At 37.3% G+C, this 22,492-nt stretch overlaps 1 protein-coding gene across 3 annotated transcripts in view; it reads right to left on the reverse strand.

The window, feature by feature from the left end:
- Window positions 1-3,292: 3,292 nt before the first annotated feature.
- Window positions 3,293-22,492, reverse strand: part of LOC117402339 (phosphatase and actin regulator 2-like) — a 132,296-nt gene continuing 113,096 nt past the window's right edge. For all 3 annotated transcript variants that reach the window (XM_059024346.1, XM_059024345.1, XM_034003384.3), the window contains 7 exons: window positions 18,969-19,153; window positions 18,307-18,451; window positions 15,586-15,641; window positions 8,513-8,574; window positions 5,121-5,258; window positions 4,846-4,922; window positions 3,293-4,199 (listed from right to left, as the gene is read on the reverse strand). In XM_059024346.1, the coding sequence (XP_058880329.1) occupies window positions 4,184-4,199; window positions 4,846-4,922; window positions 5,121-5,258; window positions 8,513-8,574; window positions 15,586-15,641; window positions 18,307-18,451; window positions 18,969-19,153 (679 nt within the window). In that variant the 3' untranslated portion in view covers window positions 3,293-4,183. The remainder of the gene's footprint in view (window positions 4,200-4,845; window positions 4,923-5,120; window positions 5,259-8,512; window positions 8,575-15,585; window positions 15,642-18,306; window positions 18,452-18,968; window positions 19,154-22,492) is intronic.

Here is a 22,492-nt window from a genome sequence, read left to right on the forward strand (position 1 = left end):
AGCGAGGGTGTACTGTATATGTTTGTTATAACACCTTTGTTATTAGACTGTGCATCACAGACCTACGGAATGAATGGAAAAGCATGTAAGATATGATTTGTGAAATTATAGAATTAGTGATAACAACTTTAAAAAGGTTAAAGTGTGCTGCCATTCCTGATATTGTATGATGTATTTAGTATTGGTGAACTTCAGTTACTATTACAGCAGGTACAATTAGCAGACAATTGTTTAACAGTGTTTATTGCATTATTCCAGGCACGCCAGATATTAACAGCAATTCAATTCCTTAAACAATGGCCCAGCCAATTTGGACAGCTTTTTGGATCCACCATTAGGAAAGCATAATGTGATCTCAGAGAAAGGCTGATAGATAAGATTGTCCTTATAGGTGGTAATAATTTTAAAATCAGTAGTTAGTACAATAATGCATTACCATGTTCAATTAAAATCTCACTAACTTCAGCCATAATTTAATATATTGCAGTTATATATAACAACTGTTCAGTTAAATACAGTGAAATATTTTTTTATGAGTCCATTAAAACAACAGCCAAGTGTAATATTTAGAAAAAAGTCACCAAATCCCCAAATAATGTACAGTGATAACCTTATTAAAAGGGAGTGAAAAGTTTGCACCAGTTCCTACTGTTACAAAGAAACAGTACATAGTAACGTAAACCTTTTATTCTGCATTACCATTAACATGTGATTTTTCCTTTTAATGTAAAACATAACTTTTTGCCATTGCCAAATGATTAGCAAATAAATCTCAGGGAGTGCTTCTGATCCATTTCATTGCTACAACAGACAGAAAAAACAGAAACCCTGTAGGCTGAACTTCATTTGAAAATGGATAAGCCAATACACTTCAATTCCAAAAGGCAACACAATTCTAAGCGCAATGCCAGCAAGTAGTAGAGGAGGTAGTAGATGCATCTCATGTTACAGACATAATCCACCAGACAGTAAAATGTACTCTGTACAGTGTGTACATCTGCAGCCAAAGCGTTTTATTGTAATTTGCAGCTTACACCAAATATATTTTACACTATGTATAAGTTACGTCCATGTTTAATGCTTCAAAACATTTGTAATTTCACACCAGTGCCCCTTCTGAAAACCTTCTTAAAGTGTCACTAACTTATACACAGGTGTAACAAAAGGCAAATGTGAAGTTACGTTTACCAAAAACAAACTATTAGACATTGGCTCAATCCTTGTAGACACAAGTGGTATAAAATAAAATAAAAATACACAAGTAATACAAATTATGGCATATTTTTTAACTTATTAACTTATTTGATTGCTTTGAAGTCTTTTTTAAATGTTCATGTGACTAATGACTCCACCACTGGAGAGCAGGCTTTTCTTTTCCATACCTTACTCTTATATTTGTGCTGCCTATTCTTTACTGTGAATTTAAATGAAAATCCATAGTCGCTCCTTGTTAGATTTTTTTTTTTTTTTTAAAGTTTCTCTCTTTAGTGCAAAACACAGTATATCCAAAGACATTATCTAGTGTTCTTAGCTTTTTGGAGACAGAAAAATAATTAAGTGAGAAAATAATTCCAAACTGATCAATTCTTTGCAGATCTGACCACAATCTTGTGTCATCTGGCACATTATAAAATACACATGAAATAAAGAGACAATAAAAGACATAGAAAACACATACCATTGAGAATGGTATTTAAGTAAAAACAGCCAACCATCACAGTTTAAATAAATGTATTTTTTCAAGGCAGTAATTTACTTTGCATATTGCAGCGAGGAAACATGTTATGACGATTATACCACATGTTTTTCGTAATCATTTTGTTAAAATTAAAATGTTTTAAGCAGAATGCTTTTCCGGTTTCCATTATATTTTTCAGAAAATCTGATTTTCTGCTTGGTGGATTTCTACTGGTGGAGTGTGTTGCTGAGCAGATTTCTTCAATCCTTGCTTATTTTGTGTTTTTATTTGATTGGTTGTGTGTTGTGATTTACCACGGAAAAATATCCTTATATACTGTGTGCTTGTATCTGTTAATGCAGTCTAATCCCAGGACACTATTGTAAGTAAATTGGATATTTGATCTTAATATTATTTTAAATAAACTTGAACCTGTGGTGTAATCTACAGTGAAGGGTGCTCATATTTGATTCCAAAATCACTAAACACAGTTTTTCTGAAGAAAACTTGCAAGCTATTTCTATACCTGTTTCTCATTATGATGTATCACTTTATTGTAAAATAGCCCAATGAGGGTAAAGAACACACTTAGGACACAACCTTAGTTACACATTAGGGGTAAATGTCCTTCTAAAATGAATGAGAGAATTTACCTCTCAAAATGCACGATCAAGCAGCTCTGCATATCACATGAGGACTGTGAGGTTCTGGACTTGTTTACAGAGGACTTGTTACAGCCACATTAAAAAGGAGAACATATTTGAAGAGTATATTACACAATATATGCTATTTAAATATAATTCTGAAACAAAATGTCTGATTTCAATTAATAGAACTACACTATTTCATGTGGAGGAGTGGACATTAAGGAGGACTTAGGGTGGATTTTAATTTCGATTTTGTACACAAAATATATAAATAAAAACAAACAATTAAAAATTACATCATCCAGGACAGATCTGCAGGTGTTTCAAATTCTTGTTCTTTAGCCTTCTCCAGAAAAAAAAAAGATTACCTGGAAGAAGTTTAGCTTTGAAGCAGCAAAGACAAAGATAATCTCTTATATATTTTACTTCCTTAAAGTAGGTACTGGTTGAAACACTCAGGAAGAATGGCTTGAAAAACATAAAATATGTGCAAAATCTATTTTCTGTCTGACCTGCTGTCTATCGCTCTGCACTTTGAAATGGTCAATGATTCGTAACAAATTGTGTTTTCTCTTCATTTCTTGAAAAAATCCAAATGAAAGATCATTCAAAAGGATTTCATTCTCCCTTTTAACAATGTTAATAAAGGAAGAACTATTGATCCTCATTTTAGTTCTTTACAAATAAAGCTCCACCGGACACTTTAATGATGCTTTTAAGCCAAATACCATCTATTATTAAACACTGCCCATCTGTCCACCATATATATATATATATATATATATATATATATATAATATATATATATATATATATATATATATATATATATATATATATATATATATATATATATATATATATATATTAGACACACACACACACACACACACACACACATTTACCATGTTTAAATTTAGGTATGGGAAGAAAATCAAGGGTGAATTACTCAGACAGAAGATCAATATAAATTTACCATCTGGTATGATCTATTGCTATATTAAGTAGATATTAATTGCTTATGCTACATGATATATAATAAACAAACAATGAAGAAAACTGTTATTCAAGTAACAGTGCATATCTAATGTTATTAATATTTTATTATGGATACTGATACGGTAATTAGTATACCATGCATGTATGTAAAATGCAAAAGCAAGGGCATTTAATGCCAGGTCTGGAAAACCCTAGCTGCTGATGATTTCATGCATGTTTAATTAAAAAACATGGTCAGATTGACTAAAAATATGTAAATACAGTGTAAATACTGTTTTAACTGGCACTTAATAACTGCAAGTACAGTATTTAGCAAAACAAAAGATTTACAAAAATAGGAACAATTAACTGATAATTGAAATACAGCTCCTATATATCGATTGAAAAAACAAACAGTAGTATTCTTAAATTCATGGTATTAAAATGGCTGTCATCTAGAACACCTTGAATGTTAAATGCTTTTGGTGCAGTAGTTGAATCCTTAATGGAGATCAAACCTTGGAACTATAATTTGTCAAGGCCAGCTCTTCCCCCATCTGGGCTAGTCTGGGGATTTTCCAGTAGTGCTGTCCTTCATACAGTCTTCTTAAGTGCCTTTTTAGAATTAGGTAGGCCTCATGAGAATTTAACATGGTCATGCTGCAGCTAACCTACTGGTGCCAGAATGTCCTTCATCTCTAATTATTTATCTCCATAGCGGAAGAATTACAATAATCATAATGTTAAACTTCTGACAGGCAGATTCTTTTTCAGTACACTGAAGTCCAGTTAAATGACCTGCTGGATCATGTGCAGCATAACATAGAAGTTCCAGCGCACATTTTTTCTGGAGAGCCGTGTACCACTCTGAACCAAAGCATTAGGGGCGGTGGAACCTGTTGGGGGGAGGAAGAAATTCAAGTCTACAATCACTTGTCGTATGCTAGGTAACCCCTCCCTAAACATTTCATGCAAAAAAATCTTCATTTTTAAGAATCAACACACATAAAACGAGAACACAAAACAGTGTTTAAGCAGTCAGCAGATATCACTGCATATATACAGTAGTCATTGTTCTATATGACAAGTCATACACACACTTTGTTGATACTGCCAGACGTGAATATTGTACACCCTGCCAGTATGGTGCTTTATTTAGATCCAAACCCCGGATTCTGTGACATTGAAAACTAGTGTTCATGTGAAGACCTGGTGCTTGCCTGATCTCAACCGAACACCACTGGCCAACACAAGCATATTTGAATAATAATATCAAAACAAATCATGAATATGTTGAAAACAATATTAAATACTTAAAACCAAGATACACGCTTCAATATCTCAGTTAGTGAAGTGTTAGTACTTTAACAGTAGACCGCAAATATTCAAGAAAGTAGTGTCATGAAATCAGCCTGTATTTGTCCCATCAATTTCAGCAGTAACATATACAAATACATTTTTTAAACAGAACAAAACAAAGAAAACTTCAACATTTGAAAACAGCAGAATAAGTAGTAAAAAAATGAACAAAAATACACCCACCTTGTGAATTGTTTACTGTCTTCGTGTACTTCCATTTCTGTGCTTTTAAACTCATTCAATTCCTTTCGGATTGCAGCCTGAGAAGAAAAAAAATATTATTAGATGTCAGAATATATAGAGAATTATAAAAGATGGTTTCAGACATGTTTTTACTAACATGCAGTTGTATCTGTTTTATTTCATTCCACATTTTATTAATAACCTGGCTTTGCGAGTAAGAAATATTTGGTTGCCTTTGAATAAAGCAAGCACCAAAAACAATGAAGAACCCTTGCCTTATCAGCAGGTGTAAGCCTTGTCCATGGCTTATCAGCTCGCCGGTCGTAATCCTTGGCATCTGTTACCTCCACGTACTCATTAAACCGGAGTATTCTACGTGCAACAAGCTCAGCAACTGTTGGCCTTAAACTAAGCTGTGGACAAACACAAAAATCAGTGCGGGTGAGGTACTACTTTTTTATGGTCATATAAGAACCCATGGCCGGGGGCCTAATGAAGTGAGAGGGTTCTACCATACAAAGTACAAATCCTAACCCAACATCCTGTTAGATCGGCCTATGTTGTCAAGCAGAAAACTGTTTCGGTGGAGACAGGAGAAACATGGATAGTTTTAAATGATTCAGTAACTATGTTTCCATTAACAAGACACATACATTTCTAACGAACTTGCAAAATTTTGCACACAAATATATGCAAATCCTATCGTACAAAAACAGATTTCCATCAAACTGGATTCCAGCAAACAAATAGCTGTACGTACCAGTATGCCCTGCGCACAAGACAGTATGCCCTGCGCACGAGACAGTATGCCCAGCGCACGAGACAGTATGCCCAGCGCACGAGACAGTATGCCCAGCGCACGAGACAGTATGCCCAGCGCACGAGACAGTATGCCCAGCGCACGAGACAGTATGCCCAGCGCACGACACAGTATTCCCTGCGCACGACACAGTAGCCTCCCATTTTAATTTTTACACCATGTACCTTTAGGGGTTCCGTACATTACTATGCCACACATACATCACATTTATTTTCCAACATATCAAACACATGTTTTTGTGTCCTTTTTTTCCTTCCAAAACTGGAAAACTAAACACTATCTGGCACTCAATGAAAAACAGTATTTGCTCCACAACGGCACTGCCTCCCTCATCGATCCTGCGTTCCTAGCAAGATCTGTCGATTTACTAAAAATAATTGCGCAAACTTATAATACAAAGCGAAAGTTGTTTATTTTACTGCATACATTTTGGTTGTGTTATTTTCTATTTGTGACCTGCTATTTTGTCAGATTTTTAAGGGATGTTTTTTTTTTCTTTGAAATTGTATGGATTCTGTATTGTATGGTCTTTATAGGTTTTTTTTTTATTGTAAAAGCACTTTGGGATACTATATTTTATGTAAAAAGGGCACAAGTGTTTATGATTTAGTTTATATTTTTGCGACCTGCAGTTACTTTGTCTTTTTTTTTTTTTTTACATATTTTTCTTTGTAAAGAGCTTTAGGACTGTTATAATGAAAGACGCCATCTAACAAAGATTATGGTAACCATTATTATTATTATTATTATTGTTATTATTATTAGTAGTCATAGTCGTAGTCGTAGTATTAGTATTAATAAATAATACATTGATGATCGAAAGCATGAAGGGTGTTCTTCATTACAGCGAGTATGTGACATCACTGCCTGGTACGTTCCGCCTCTCTGCATCGCTGCGACAGTGTTGATAAAAACTTTTTTTTGCTACCTACTGGATTTGTTTTTGAAAAACGTAACAGTGCTACGTGATGAAGAGGAATATTCGAGACTTCTTTAGTCCTGTGAAAACCGAAACTGTTACAAAGCTTTTTTCTATATTGTGGACGGAATATCTTTCTTTTCCAGTTTTAAATAATCATTGTTTAATTCTAACATTTTTAAAAACATTATACCAGACATTTAGCATATGTAAAGTAACTTTATTTTAAATGTTTAAACGCTTTTTGGTGGGGCCAGTTAGGAGATGTGAATAGTCAGATTGTTTTCCAAATGGTTTCATGTGGGTACATCCGGCATTAACATTTCTGAAAATCCAGTACTGCACTGGATAGAGTCTTGCAGCCAAATAATATTTCTCAAGAACAGGCAAGGACAGCCCTCCTAGTTTAGAGTGTGAGGTTCTCCTTTTCTTTATTCTGGGCTGAGGACCTTTCATAGGAAATCTACCCAACAGTGAGATTGGCAGCATTTTCCAGTTCAGCATCTTATACTATTAATTCTAATTATTATACTGATTATTGGCAGCCTAAAACCTAGTTCCAATCTTCACATAATATAATTATTTCTCAAATTATTTCTTCCACTCCATAGTCCACATATCAAAAAGAATTACCATTACAGCAGTTTTCCTATTTAAAAAAAATAATGTTAATGGTTCTGGACCAAACCAATACTAATTATCACTTTCCCAAGCTCTGTTTCTTGGTGCTGAAAGAACAGCTCCCCAGCTCCCTGTATCATGGAAATCTAAAATAGACAGAGCTGGGAGATACTAAATCAGCTAAAGTAATGTAAGATCAATAAGCTTTATTTACTGTCTGTGTGCCTCGCATTGTAATTGAAGTAATTGTAAAATATAATAATACTAATAATAATACTACTACTAATAATAATAAAGTAGACGGAATGGCAGTCCAGTATCAGATACTCCAGAGAGAGCTGCACCCAAACCTAAAAGAAGATTTTTCAATCTTGCCTGGGGAAAATGAACGGTCCAGGGATGGTAGCATGGATGCATGAGGTGTGGTCAGGTAATGAAGCAATTCAAATCTACAGTGGTCAGAGATCATGCCGAGAAATGGTGTAAAAAGATGCCGAAAATATTAAAAGATGTCTGCAGCATGTATGAGAAGCAAAAGAAAACAGAGGGCAAGGTTTACAGAGGCATTAAAAAAAAACTTGGACCAAAAAGATACACAGTTTGGCAAAAGCTGTTACAATTTACAAAGTAGCATCTTTAAAGAAATTGCCACAAAAATTGACCCCAATTCGACTGCCTTCCAAAGACTGCACTGGAGAGCATAAACTGTTGCCAGAAACGCTAAGAAAATTGGCGGCTACCAGCGAAACCCTGAAATCAGCAGTAGATCCACCGTGTGCGAGTATAATGTGTGCATAATGGTGTTATTTACTCTCAAACATATTTTTTTTTTGTTCTTTCGCATTAATTAACCGAATTTTGCTTGTTTGCATCCCAGTATTCATGCTTTTTTTTCATACGTATGTTTCAGCGCATACAAAAAGTTTGATAGAAACATAACTGGTGTATACAATTAATCATTTTTAGTGATAATGAATCTAGCAATAATTTAACAGTTATTTGTTTTTTTTACAATGTTACTGGCAGAGTTCTTTTTTAAATTTTACCACTTGTCAAGTACAGTATGCTGTGAAGAGGGGAAATACAAGTTTAGCAGTATAGTGCTACTGGCATTGTGCAGATTCATCTTTCAGGGTTCAGCTTAGCACAACACCTCATGTTTGTTTGCCAGTCATAGAAACAAACATTACAATTTTAATTAAACTCAATACTTCAGGATTTCAAAAACATATGAACATATTAATATCATTTTAAAACAGTTTGGGGACAACAGTTAAGATTAATATTCCAATTTACATACAGCCCACCTTTCGAGACAGACTTCTTTTCAGCTCTTGTTTGGCCTCTTGCTCCTCTTCTTTGTTTTTCTCTGTAAATTTAAACAACATTTTAAGTCCAAAACCTTACTGTGGAGTACAGAATGATTTAACAGTTGACATGAGTCAGAAAAATAATTTAGATTAAAGCTGCTGTCTGTAACCCTGAAGAAGAAACTTAAGTCTTCTTAAAATTGATTTGGAGAAACTTATTTGCAACTACAATGTTTTTAGACTGTCACAAGTATAACCGACTACCATAAAGGAATAAATGCAAACTGAGAGGCTTCTTTAACCTTGTAATGACAGCAGATCATTTTAAAAAATGAATATGCATGATAGGTATGAATTATTCAACTTCACACAAGGCACACCAAATGAAAGTGCACGAAAGGCACCATTTGTGGAATTATTTTGCTAGAGTGGTATCTATTTTAAATGATATACATACAATTAAACCAATACAAAACTCCAATTCAAATTCGGTATGTTCAGATATGCAAATGGTACTAAAAAAGCCTTTCATAACGTCATACTATCAATGAACTACATTTTGTGTTGTATAACTGTGGCAGGGTAATTTGGCTGTGTGAAAAACCTCTCATCAGCAGGAGGAGCTGTTCATCCTGCAGACTTTGGCAACTACAGGTTTAACATTCCTTAGGAGTTGGCCTATTAGGAGGCTGGGGGAGGGGAACGAGGTGCGTCTGTCCCTAATCTCAGGCAATAGGGCTGAGGGCGGGGTTAAGGTGTACAAAAGGGGCAGCCTCTCCACTTGCCGGGCTGGTGGACTCAAAACAAAAGGCAAAGCATGGCATCCAAGCTAAAGGAAAGGCAGAATTCTTTATTTTTTCTCTGCAGACTGAAAGCAGTATACCTGGCCATTTAAGATGACAGCCCACTGTTTCCCCAGCATTACTGCTATTTATATTGTTATGAAACTGAATTGAATCGCTCTTGCCAAGCCTAACTGCAAATACTGTGGGGATGTTGACGCGGAGACTTCTCTCACTGATGTGGATAAGTTACGTCCTTAGAATCCACATGCACGGAGCTGTCTGCTGTGAACATGTCTGACTTATTCTTGGAAGTGCTCGGCCGGGCCCCTCCAATCATCGACCGCGCCCATCGATGTGCTGGTCCCATGAGAGATGGAGGTTGCGCTCTGCTAATTATTCTGAAAATGCACCATTACCAAGTAAAAGAAAAGATCCTTCGTTTGTCCCGGGAGCGGGGCACTCTACACTTCCAGGGTGCAAGCGTCGACATATTCCCTGATTTTAGCAGGAAACAGGCTGCATACAGAGAAGTAAAATTCTCTCTCTACAACGCTAGAGCTAAATCTGGCTTGTTGCATCCAGCTTGGCTGAGGATCACGTTTAATGGTACAGAAAAAGTGTTAAACTTGCCTGACGAAGCGAAGGAATTCTACACTAAAATCATCCATGGACCCCGTCCAATCATTCTGAACAAAGACACCGCCTGAGGATTCATTTTTGTCCACTTTTTCATTGCGTGAAGGTACTGCATTATTTTTTTATAATACTGTACACTCAAATCTTTTGCGGGAGAGTCACCAGATTGGTGAATTGGGACAGAGTGCAAGAGACTTTTGGTCTGAAAACCTATTGACATGAGGCTGAAATTTATTATTAGTTATTAATCTATATTTAATTTAATTTTGATTTAATTTATTTTGCTTTCTTTTGTTTATGTGATCTGTTTATGTGGTACAAATATGAATACTGTGAAGCCATGGATATTTGCAAGTCTTTTGTTGTGTGTTTTTCGCTGACATTTTTGGCACGAATATCAAATTCCACTAACAATACATACTTCGTATTGTGGCTGGTCATCGTAATTTCTGGAGCAGGGTGGGTTTTGTGGGTGATTCGCCAAGTATTTTGGTTGCGGGTATTCATGGCTTTACAGTATATTTCTTGTGAAAAGGTTATTACTTTCTAAAGAAGGTTCTCTCTCTTTTGTTCGATAAGTACCCATTTTCTCCCTCTAGGGGGGATTTCAACTGTGCCTCCACTAATTCGAGTCCCCCATCTAAATCCGTGTTAACTATTTGTACATTCTTAGATGTTTACAAGGTTTCAGATGTATGGCGCTTTCTTTCTGTTTCCCACCTCTTGTACACTCTTTTTTTCCCCCCTGTACACCACATTTTTTCTCGAATGGACAACTTTTTACAGATAACAAATTATTACCCTCTGTTCGGTCCTGTGCCTACCAGGGTATAGTGATTTCTGACCACGCCCCTCTGATTATGGGACTGATGTTCCCTGACAAAGCTCCACCTCGATGACCCTGGTGTTTCAACCCATTGTTACTATCACAAACAGCATTTGCTCCAGTGCAAAGTTTGCATCACTTGAAATAAAACAAAATAATTAGCATACAAATACAAAATATAAGCAAACAGCCATTTTCCCCCAAAAGGAATAAACAGCTAATGCTTAACGATGGTATCTTTTGACTCCTGTTCCAGCCGACAGTTGCAAAATTTGCATATCGTTATTATGTCACAGTTAACTGCATTGTGGCAGGGCAGGGTCCTGCTTATAAATATTTTATTATAATTTAAAATGTATTGTTGTTTAAAATGTGTTGTGTGGTTTGTGTGTTGATGGGGTTAATTTCCTATCCCTGCCAAATACATGTGAGAATGTGGCTGGAGCCTTAATTGAGTGATTAATGGTTAATTAGGCTCCAGCCACATGGTATTTAAGGCAGGGAAAATACTTTGTTTGGGAGAAGGGAGTTGGGTGAGTTTACACTGGGAGAGTTTGTTGGTATTATAATTACAACTTTGTAGTGAAGGCTAATGCCCAGCCTACAACGATTCGGTCTGTTGTTTGAACCTTTATTTTGGCCCTTGAGCTGGTTAATTTGTTCCTGTGTATTTTGTTCATGGTGTTTGTGACTTGTTTTGTTAAACCTTTTTTTTTGATTATTTGTGTGAAATAAATGAGCATCCCAGCACTTCAAACCGCAGTTCTTGAACTCTATGAGTCTCCTTCGTACCTCCTGACCGCCTTATACACGCGGCTATCCTGTCACATGCATACTTCCCCCTCTTTGCAGCATTGTTTAATTGTTATGCACGGTTTAGGCATTTTAGAAAGAAACATCTGTTCTCTTCCATCACAATTTGAATTCCCAATTGACTTGCTCCAAAATACATCCGTGCAAGTGCTAGTCAGAGTTTCCGTTTCCCTGGTAATGGCGCTACCTTCTATTACATTTCTGATCCTGCTTCCTCCCTCCCACAAGCACTTTCAACCCTAGAATTATTTGGCAAATTCTCAGTCTATAAAATGAATTTACACAAAAACAAACTTTTCCCTATCAACTTGGCTGCGAGACATTATAACTAATAAGTGTTCCTTTTACAATTGCCCATGATAAGTTTACCTACCTTGGGATAACTGTGACTCGTTCATATAATAATCTTTTTAGTGCTAACTTTAACCCCCCTTTTAGAATGTACAAAACAAGACTTCAACCATTGGTCATCCTTACCTATTTCACTTATTGGCAGAATAAAATGAATAGTCTTCCCAAGTTTTTATACCTCTTCCAATGTATTCTTATTTTTACTCCAAAATCTTTTTTTTTCCCATATTCTTAACCATTCAATCTCTTCACTTATTTGGAATAATAAGATGCCCTGTATTCGCAGAGAATCCTTGCTGAGATTAAAACCTACAGAGAGACTGGCTCTTCCAAATTTCCAGCTCTATTACTGGTCTGCCAATATCCGCTGTGTTTTGCATTGGTTACAACCAGGTTCCAATCCAGACACCTGAGTGGCTGCACATAGAGTAAAGCTCTTGTAAAGCATGGTATACAAAAATCATTCAAACAAATTGTGATGTTTTAAGACACGTTTGATAAATACATTGGTATTTAAATATAACTCTCCAATTTTTCATATTCCTGCCGTCACAAGCCTTTGCCTTGTTTTGTCTAAAATCTGACAAATATTTCCAGTGTAAACATAATGGTAAATTAAGAAAATAAATAAATAAATAAATAAATAAATAAATAAATAAATCAACCCCACTGTCCAAAGGAGAGAAAAAAAACAAGGTTTGAAAACTACATTAACATTATGGCCTATTCACATGGAAATAATTCGATCTCTCATTTTTTAATTTTTTTATTTGCTGTTTGTTACAATTTCTGAATTACGTGGCCCAGCTTCTGCTAGTGGAAGCAGCAGTCCCTTCCAGTGTGCCGTGGCTGCAGTGATGCATTTCACTTTTTGCTGTCATATTTTAACTTTACATGACTGCATAGCCACTTAGATTTGCATTATCTTCAGTGAATACAACTATATCGTCATTTTTCCAAACAGTACATTAGAGGTAGCCTACCCTTTCCTGCAACGGAAATTTCAACAGCGACAACTCCGGTTGATCATTTTATTTTGCGTTTCCATACTTGAATATGTAGAATATCTCTTTCATACATGTATGTGGATTTATTATTAATTGACTTACTGCCCACATCAATACTTGCCAACATTTGGAAACTGTTCAGCGGGACGCTCGTCTCTGGGGGGTGGGTGGTCATACGCATCATACACATGGGAGGAGTCATACGCAAAAAACACTCAATCATATAATAGACGTATTCCCTCCCCCATCCCAACTCAACACAACACGACCATCATGACAGTAAAAATAGACATAATGAAGCATTCTTACCTTTGTAAAAGTTAGTGATCAGCAGATGTGTCAGCCACACGAAGAGCACAGCGTGTGGTTTTCACTAACTCTATTCTGCAGAATATATATATATATATTTTTCTATGGGTAAATATCGGGACTTTCTACCTATGCTTCGGGGCGCAGGGCATTTGCTATGAAATCGGGACTGTCCCGACCATATAGGGACTGTTGGCATGTATGCACATCGCAACCAAGATAGGTAGAATATATCTTTCATACATGTATAGGCCTAATCAATCTACATACCATGTTGCAACCAAAAATGCGTCACATTACTGGAGTGCTTAGAGAAGCGTTTCGCCCACGTGTATTCGCATACACTTATACAGTACATTACTAAGGTCCTACCTATTTCACTACCAAAAAAAATGACACAGACCGTGAAAGTCATTCTTCGCCGTAAAAACTGTCTATTTTGTGTACTTTTACCCTGTACTTAAATCCAATTAAGTTATGGATAGGATTTATTGATTGACACTTAACAGCAGCCAATAACCACTCTGGGCTCTCCTCACTGGTTGGTAGATATGGGCATCCAGGGCAGGTTTAGTATCCTAGGCGATCTCAAGTGATACTGTTAAGCGAGTGAACATTAAAAATAATAAACAGCTTTCAGAAACCAAACTGGAAAGTCAGCCCAGACAAAAAGTATTCCTGTCGGCAAGTTAAATCAGTACTACAACAATCTAGCACAGCCACCTCGCTTCAACCTGCTGATTACTTTTTTGCAGTTGGAATTTTAGACCCGAATAGCCACGTTTTCTTTGTTTTTACTCGGTACTAATAAAATAAATTATTGGATGGGACAAATAACATGACAACAAATGTGCTTCATATATTGCCTTTATTAAAAGTATGACAGATGCCCTTGGGTAAACACGTTTTGGGGCTTTATGGGGCTCTGTTTCTAATCAAAATTTCCACATCTGTATAACTTGGCAAAGCTTTGCCTTAACTTCCAACCAATTCAGTGGATGCAGAACGTGCAGTCTCAGTGTATGGGCAAGTCAACTGCAGGGGAATGCTGCATGCTCGCCTTTAACAAATGACAGCACTCTGTTTTAATAAGGAAGAAGTACCACTATTTTTAGGCCTTATAGTGTTCTGAAATACTGTCTGTGACATGCAAATATCATTGACTGGAATGAAACCACGATACAATGACCTGTGCAGGAATTACCAAGCACACCCATCCCATTAGGCATGCAGAACCCAGAGTACTTTGCAAGTAGTATTATTTACTTACATTTCTTTTTATCCTCGTACCTTTCTGTTTTATCATTTAATTTGTTGTTTGCAATAAGAGTAAGGTGATCTGCTCAGTATCTACAAGAAAAAACGTTGGCACTACTACTGGTCTGCCTTTATGCTACCATATGTCTCTTCCATTGGTTTGTATATAATGTCCATGCCGACATCTTTTGAAAACAAACCCTGACAACCCCATTAGCATTGTACTTTTTAACTATTAGCTGGAATATTTACACAATACTTAAAAAATGCTGCTCAACCATGATTCATTTAATATTAATAGTGTTTTAATTAAATTATACCTAATAACGTTTTTATTTACAATGACGGGAAAGCATAATACATGTTTCCATTATCAGCATTTGTTTGACACAGTATGTTCCCTACATTGTAAATCAAAACGTGATTAGGAATAATTTAATTAAAATACTATTAATAGTAAATGAAATCATTGTTGTAGCAGCATTTAAGTATTGTGTAAATATTTAGTCTAATAGTTAAGAACAATGCTTATGGGGCTGGCAGGGCTTGTTTTTAAAAGATGTCAGCACAGACATTACATACACACCAATGGAATACCTTGTGTATGTATGTATGTATGAATATATGTATGTTGTGTGTGTGTGTGTGTATTAATAGAGAGAATATATGCAAGTCTCCAGTCATATGTGGTCTTTTACAGTCACACCGTTATCTAGCCAGAATTGTAGTACTGTCTTAGCCTTATGTTTTTGCCTATTGTCACTGATTTGCCCCACTGTACTTAATGCATCCAGGACAGGTCAAACATCAGGAAAAAATTGCAAGTTGTGTGTCCCTTCCTGCGATTTCAATCAGGCATCAATTATGATGCCCGCTCTTAGAGGTGTTTTTTGCGACACATCTCTGATCGCATCGGCAGTGTGTCCCCGGCTTTAGTTATGGGAGTGAAAATTACTTTAATACATCTAGCTCTACCAAGTAACAAAAACCTATGAAAACCCGATACAAAAGAAAAATCGATGATACATAGAATCCAGTATTACTACAAAGCTAAACATAAAAATGTATTTAAATAGGTCTACTCACGCTTCAGGATGTTTCTCTGTTCCAACTCTTCTGGTGTTGGTCTTTGGCTCAGGCGCCTGCCAAGAAAAATGAAGATTAAGCGGAGTACAGTACCATTCTGAATGAAAGACTCCAGCCTTGCAGCACACTGAACATTTTGTACAGCTATTGATTCCAGCAGTTATACTTCTGAGCTCAATCTAGAAGACAGGACATTTTGTAAAGACCTCAGCCTTTTCTTTTCCCCAAAAAAGACTTAATTTCAAAGTGTAATCTTAGAAAAAGTAAACTGAGATGACTCTTAACAATATACAGCTATGGCCAAAAATATTGTTACATAAAGTCAAATGAAACCTGCTGAATAATGTAATTTTAATATTAAAAATAAAAACAAGTATTTTAAAAGGCAGACAAAATGACGGCTTTGGCAGTTCTAGGTTGGTGGGATTATTTTCATGATCCTGCCTTTAAAATACTGTCAGGGTATTAAATACATGTATTTAGGAAAAGTCATAAACGAACAACCGCATAATTTTCAGACATGTAGAGTAATTTAAATTTGAAAACCTCAAATCGTTAAAATGACTGCCGTGGCAGTTCTAGTGTTAAAGCTTCTGAAAGTAATGAAAACCACTTCTGGCCGTAGTTGCAGTAGGCTGTGCCGGTCTATGAGGCTGCTGGGTCCTTGCCACTGGTTTGCACACTGGTGGTGGTCGCCTGGGATGCAGATGCACCAGCTCTTTTGTGGAGTCCCATGCGCGGTGAGTGCGCTGCAGCATCTCATCCACCGCTGGACCAAAGGTATGCCCCAGTGTAATGGGGGCATCTAACAGCAGTGCTATATCCACATCAGGTACGCGTGCCTGGGAAAGCCAAAGCTGTCTTCTTGCGGCTATCAAAAAGGATGGATTCCTGCCCACAGCCTGCCCATTAAATTTAGAGACACGGAGCAGGTTTTTGTTCACCAAAACGCAGCTCATCTAGCTGGTGTGGTGAGGGTCAATGATTCTCCGAATGCGACTTTAACAGGCCTCGTAGGCTACCAGTATGCTGTTGTAATTACCTAGCTGCGCAGCAAATGCACTGGCTGAATAAGCATGCTTTAAAAATTACTTCAGAGACCCGACACTGTTTGTTAGTGCAGCTAGCGTCCTTGGTCAGGAGTGCTAGGTTAGTCGCCCATACTAGAGCAGCGATAGAAGTCTCTACTGGTGGAAATTGGGCCAAACCCAGCTTCTCCACGTCATGCAGGCTATACAACACATCCATCAACCAGGAAACAGCCGGCGCTGTAGCAGGGTGACCCTAAAACAACTGGATTCCGAGAAGAAAATCCGGGTGCACTTGGGGGTGGGGGAGAGGCAGCAGGCTCATCATCAGCTTCATCTCATCTATAGTCCAGGGCGGCGATGGACAGCACATCATTCTGCTGCCAGTCTGTGCTTGTAGCCCCTCGATGCCCCAAGGGTTCTGGGGGGCAGGTGGAGCCGCATGCTCATGCGGCAGCTCTGCAAGTACCGTTCCCCGATCGGAAAAGGCTGCCCAGAGCTTCTCCAGCTGTTCGGTCGCCGATCTCTTGGATCGGTGACTCTTCCTCTTCCTTGCAGAAGGAGAAGGAGAGGAGGAGGAGGATGAAGAAGACAGAGAAGATGACTTCCTACGGGGGGTCAGCTGACTTCCTACAGGGAGTCAGCTGACTCGTGTGGGGCACAAGGCCGCCGTGAAACGTAACAAACACGCTGTGTGCAAAAATTGCGTGTAATTAGTAAAACTAATACATCAATAATTATCATATTAAAATGAGTGTAATACACAAATAGCGAGTAATATACGCAGATAAAAGCAACAAGTACAAGTGCTTTCTGTATAGGCTCTCCCGTCAGGTTCAGTCCTCTGAAAGGAAAAATGACGCGGACATCTGTGCGTGCAGTCTTCTTATGCCCTTGGGGGCACTCATGACTGTGTTACAGGCTCGGCGGAGCAGCTTTGATATATCTTATTCGGGTTTCAGGGTTTTTAGGTGGTATACACCCATTAGGTAATGGTTACATTTCGTACTTGAAACAGAACTCCGGAACGGATTAGTATTCTTTCAGAAATATGAAAAACTTTTTTAAATTTCTTCACTATCCGGATCTCGGAGCAGTACGAAATGACCCATGCCAAGAGATCTAATCTGTAAGACCACGCATGTAACATTTTGTGTAAATCCATGAAGTTATTATAGTTATTATATAGGAAACTGCTGCCCATCACAGTGACTGGTCACTAGATGTTTTACCAGTCACATCATCATCATTCGTGTGACACTGTCCATTCTAAAATTAATACACATACATGTAGTTATGGAGAATAAATAGGCCTGTTTTTTAAAAATAAATAAATAAATAAAACACACCACAACAAGAAGCCTAATTAAGCAGAAAAATGAAAGAAAATTGTTTATAGTCACAAACACTTGTATCCGAAAACAGCATCTAGAAGCTTCCAATGGACTAAATATAAAAACAGCAACTAGTAGAACTATAATGGCAGCAAAAATCTGGTTTTTGAATACTATTGAATAGAGTTCTTGAATACCTTTTCTATTATGCTAAAGCACCAGCCAAAAAGATTAAGTAGACTTGGTATTGGCTTGTTTTTAGTTTGGGATAGTGGTTATCACTGAGAGGAGAGTTAATGTATTATTAAAATAAAATGGCAAAAAGATCCCACATTTATTGAGAATTTTGAATGTCTTACCTCACCAGTTGCTGTCGGATTTCCTGTTTTACCTCTTCTGAAGTTCGTGGTAAAATGTTCTTGTCTTCAAGCTCTTTTTTGCTTGGCCTGTTGCCGAGTTTAATAGTTAACGTGTCTTTCCGATGGATTTTATTTGCAAGTGAACCTGAAAAACATTTAAACTTCATTAGAATTTGTACACAAATAATGGGATCCATTGGTGTTATTTTGTTCATTCTCAATGGGCTATCTGTTATTAATGCCATTGCTTGTTGCTCTCTGGTCTTTCTTTCATCAAGCGTTTTGGTTGCATATAAAACGTTGGTTGAAATGCAATGAGACAAGTGGTTTTGGACTCCCAGTGCTTATGCTGTACAAATCTGATTCGCTAGTTTCACTAATATACTTTGCCACATCATAATGCAACCTGCTTCTCTATTTTCTTTCTGCATACAGCTCAGAAAATAATTCTTTACTTTGCCTAAAAGGAAAATTAATATATACTTTGCAATATTGAATTCCTTACCTATTTAATAGATGTGTAATCGCCATTATTCTCCATCACTGTTTACCACTCTATTCATATTGTTCTTTTTCACTTCTAAAAGCTGAATTTCTGAAGTAGGTGGGTTTGAAAAATTACTGGACATTTATATTGGAAATTCAATATTTTGAAACCGTACTTGAAGTGTATTCGTCATCCTCATCTTCCTCTTCATCTCTGTAGAGTACAGGACCATCCGAATCAGAATCGCTCACTTGATGTTCTTTGCTCTCATCATTCGGGATTAATGTAACCTCAGGAGACGTGCGTATTAACACCTGGTGTGCCGGACCAGGTGATTCTTCCACCTCATCACTCGAGGAGCTGTGAGAAAACAATTACAGAGCCATGAAAACAAGATTGTTAAGTAAAGTGCTTTGTTCATACTAGTAGTTTGATTTGGCATTCAGGCCACCATGGTGGGTTAACTGACCATCTAAATTTGAACAAGGGATAACCAGGAAAAAAACATTGGTTTGCCAACACTCCAGCACTGGCATTCTTTTGAAATGAGTATGCATAACCTAAAAAAGGTACATGCTGTGTTCTTGTCACTTTTTAGTGCAAAAAAATGCATAGACTCACCAGTGAAGCAACTCGAATGTAGAGGCCTAAAGTGAGTATCCTAGCAACACGCTGATGTTGTTTATCTACCATAATAGCACTAAAAGAAGCGCACTGAAGGTTTTAATGCAAACCGGCAACAGGACACTTCAAACTGGGTTATAATTTGATGCATCGATTCACCAATATGTAATCGAAGCTCAGGAAATGTAAGGACAGTTGCACCACTCACTAGTGTAGAATGCTGTGACCATCTAGCATGGTACAGTAGTTCAAAACCAGCACATTGCTCCATGTACAGTAAATGTCAACACTTAAACCAATACTGAATGTAGATTTAGCATATGTACCATTATGTAATGTACGTTTGCAATACATTGTATTCACATAACAGCATCATTCTTAATTAGTTGAAGGTCTACAGTTTGAACTTTAAATACAGCAAATTGCTTCTGACATGCCTACAGTACTTTGCAGTATAATATAAATAACAAAATTGTTTTTTATTTATACACTTTTTTCCAGTCATTGACCAAAGCACTGTCTAAAAGAAAAAACACAAAAACATGCAGGAAGGTCGCTTCTTTTCACCTGCCAAACCCAAGCAACAGATGCTACCAAGAGCCTGAACCTCGGAGGTGAGGCCCAGTCTGGAAAGTCTCGGCCTGGACAAGTTGTGTGCCTGACCAGTAGGGGTCGCTGAAAAACAGCCCATTTTCCTCCTTAAAACTGTGTGAATGCAAAGGCAACTGCAACTGTCCCTGTTCGTCAGCATCCAAGACAGTCAACAGGGCACAAGCATGATTTGAACCCTTTTCACTTACAGTGGTGATTCCTGTATGTATGTTAGTTCAGATGTAAAGATGACCAATACAGCTATATAAAGGCGTTGGTAAAGATGACCAATACAGCTATATAAAGGCATTCATAAAGATGATTACGTGATTTGCGTCATTAAATCGCATCAGCAGGAAAAATGGACACGACCCTTTCAAGCACACAGATTTCTAGCGTGCACAATAAGGTCATCTCAGAAAAAGAGTCTAGGAAAAAATAGTAGAAAGCCTTGCACATTCTGCAAAATTTGAAACAATATTCAGGTCAATAATTTAGAAATGGTTTACAATACTTACAAATGGTTTTCTTTCATGTTTTAAAAAAAATGATGTACTGTAACTAACTTGAATATGTTTCAATTGCTGTTATGCCCTTATTTAAATGTCCTTATTTTTAGCACAACGAAATCAAAACAGTAGGAAATACTATTCTACATTGTATTACAGTGTTTATTATTATTATTATTATTTGTCAACCTTAAGATAAAGATACGTTTTTGTTTTTTCAGTTCATAAATGCAACACAGCAAATTGTCATTTTGTATGACAGACGCAGGAACGAGAGTTTAGTTTATGTTAAACTGAGTAGAATAATAGATGCTATTTTAAGTTTATTTTTGTTGTTGTTTAGGACCAATACATTCAGGACCAGTAAGTATTTAAAAGTTAGGTTAACATTTATATTTACAAAATTAAATCAGTTGCGCATAGATGGGTTCCTATATGCGTTCCATAGTAACCATGACCCTATGTGCACTCTCTAAGGAGTTATAAGCTAGTTTTTCAGAGGCCATTTTAATATTTGACAAACTGGTCACCATGTGAGCGACCGACTTCTCTTGAACAACTGTAAATCTAGGTCATGAGTGTAGTCTATTGCACTAAGTTTCACATCTCTACCATAAGCGGTCTTGGAGAAGTTTTTTTTTTTTTTTTTTTTTTTTTTAAATTTAGTGGTTGCCAATTATTTTTATTGTTTTCTCCCCAATTTAGTAATGTCCAATTCTTTTTTTTTTTTTTTGAGGCTCAGCATACCGCTACCACCCCTGCACTGACTCAGGAGTGGCGAAGACGAGAACACACCGTCTTCTGAAGCGTGTGCCGTCAGCCGACCGCTTTTTTACACACTGCAGACTCACCATGCAGCCACCTCACAGCTACAGCGTCGGAGGACAACACAGCCCTGGGCAGCTTACAGGAAAGCCTGCAGGCGCCCGGCCAGACTACAGGTTCACCGAATCCTAAGTATTCGGCCGAATCCGAACCCTGCTCAAAAAGTCGGTATTCGGGCCGAATCCTGGATTCGGTGCATCCCTAATTATTATTATTATTATTATTATTAATACTACTACTATTATTATTTTTTTTCTTACCAAAACTTTAAACTGCTCCTGTTCGCACGCGGTTTAACCAAACAACATGAATTAACCAATCAACATTACAGTTCAAATTAACAAAAAAGAATGCGCTCCTGTGTCAACCAAGATGGCGGCCTCACGCATTTTTTTCAAAAACTTTGCAATCATTTTTACTTGCATTTATTCATACATTTCAAGTTTATAAGGTTTTACATATGATTTGGTTTCACGTACTTTGTGATATTTTGTTTAGTCTGGAAAGGGCAGTTTTGGGGAATTTTGGCAGCGTGTGGAAGCGACATTGTGGGAGAAGTACGAGTGGACAAGTACAACACAGTTAGAAGCAGAAAGGAGGAATTACATCTTTAAATTAAATCTGGAGTTGCTTTAATCAGAAAACATTGCAGCTTAAAGCCTTACAGCGGCGTGTATTTTTCTGATAACAAGCTGAAACTCGGAGCAGCTGATTCAAATTCCGCTGCGTTCTGAGACACGGGGGAGGGGCAGAGCCCGCAGCACAAACAAACAAAAGGCAGGCAGTCTTCCCAGCAACAGTGTGTGGAAGCGACATCATGGGAGAAGTACGAGTGGACAAGTACAACGCAGTTAGAAGCAGTTGAAAGCAAGTTGACAGCTGCAGAAGCTAAACTAAACTTCCAAAAAAATAAAAATAAAAATAATTTAAAAAAAAAAAGGTCTTCAAGCCAGTAATCTGTGACAACTGCATGATGTGAGAAATCCGAGAAAACCCAACAGAGCTCAACCAAGTTTGTGTAAAGTGCCGCACAATCCAGGACTTGCTTCAACGATTAAGCCTGCTAGAAAAGGAGCTGGAGGAAATGAGACAGCAACAGGAGCTTGAGGAGCTGACACACCCACAATTCATGGAAGTCTGCACCCCTAGC

This window comes from Acipenser ruthenus, chromosome 5, assembly GCF_902713425.1.
Source record: "Acipenser ruthenus chromosome 5, fAciRut3.2 maternal haplotype, whole genome shotgun sequence".
NCBI classification, from domain to species: domain Eukaryota; kingdom Metazoa; phylum Chordata; class Actinopteri; order Acipenseriformes; family Acipenseridae; genus Acipenser; species Acipenser ruthenus.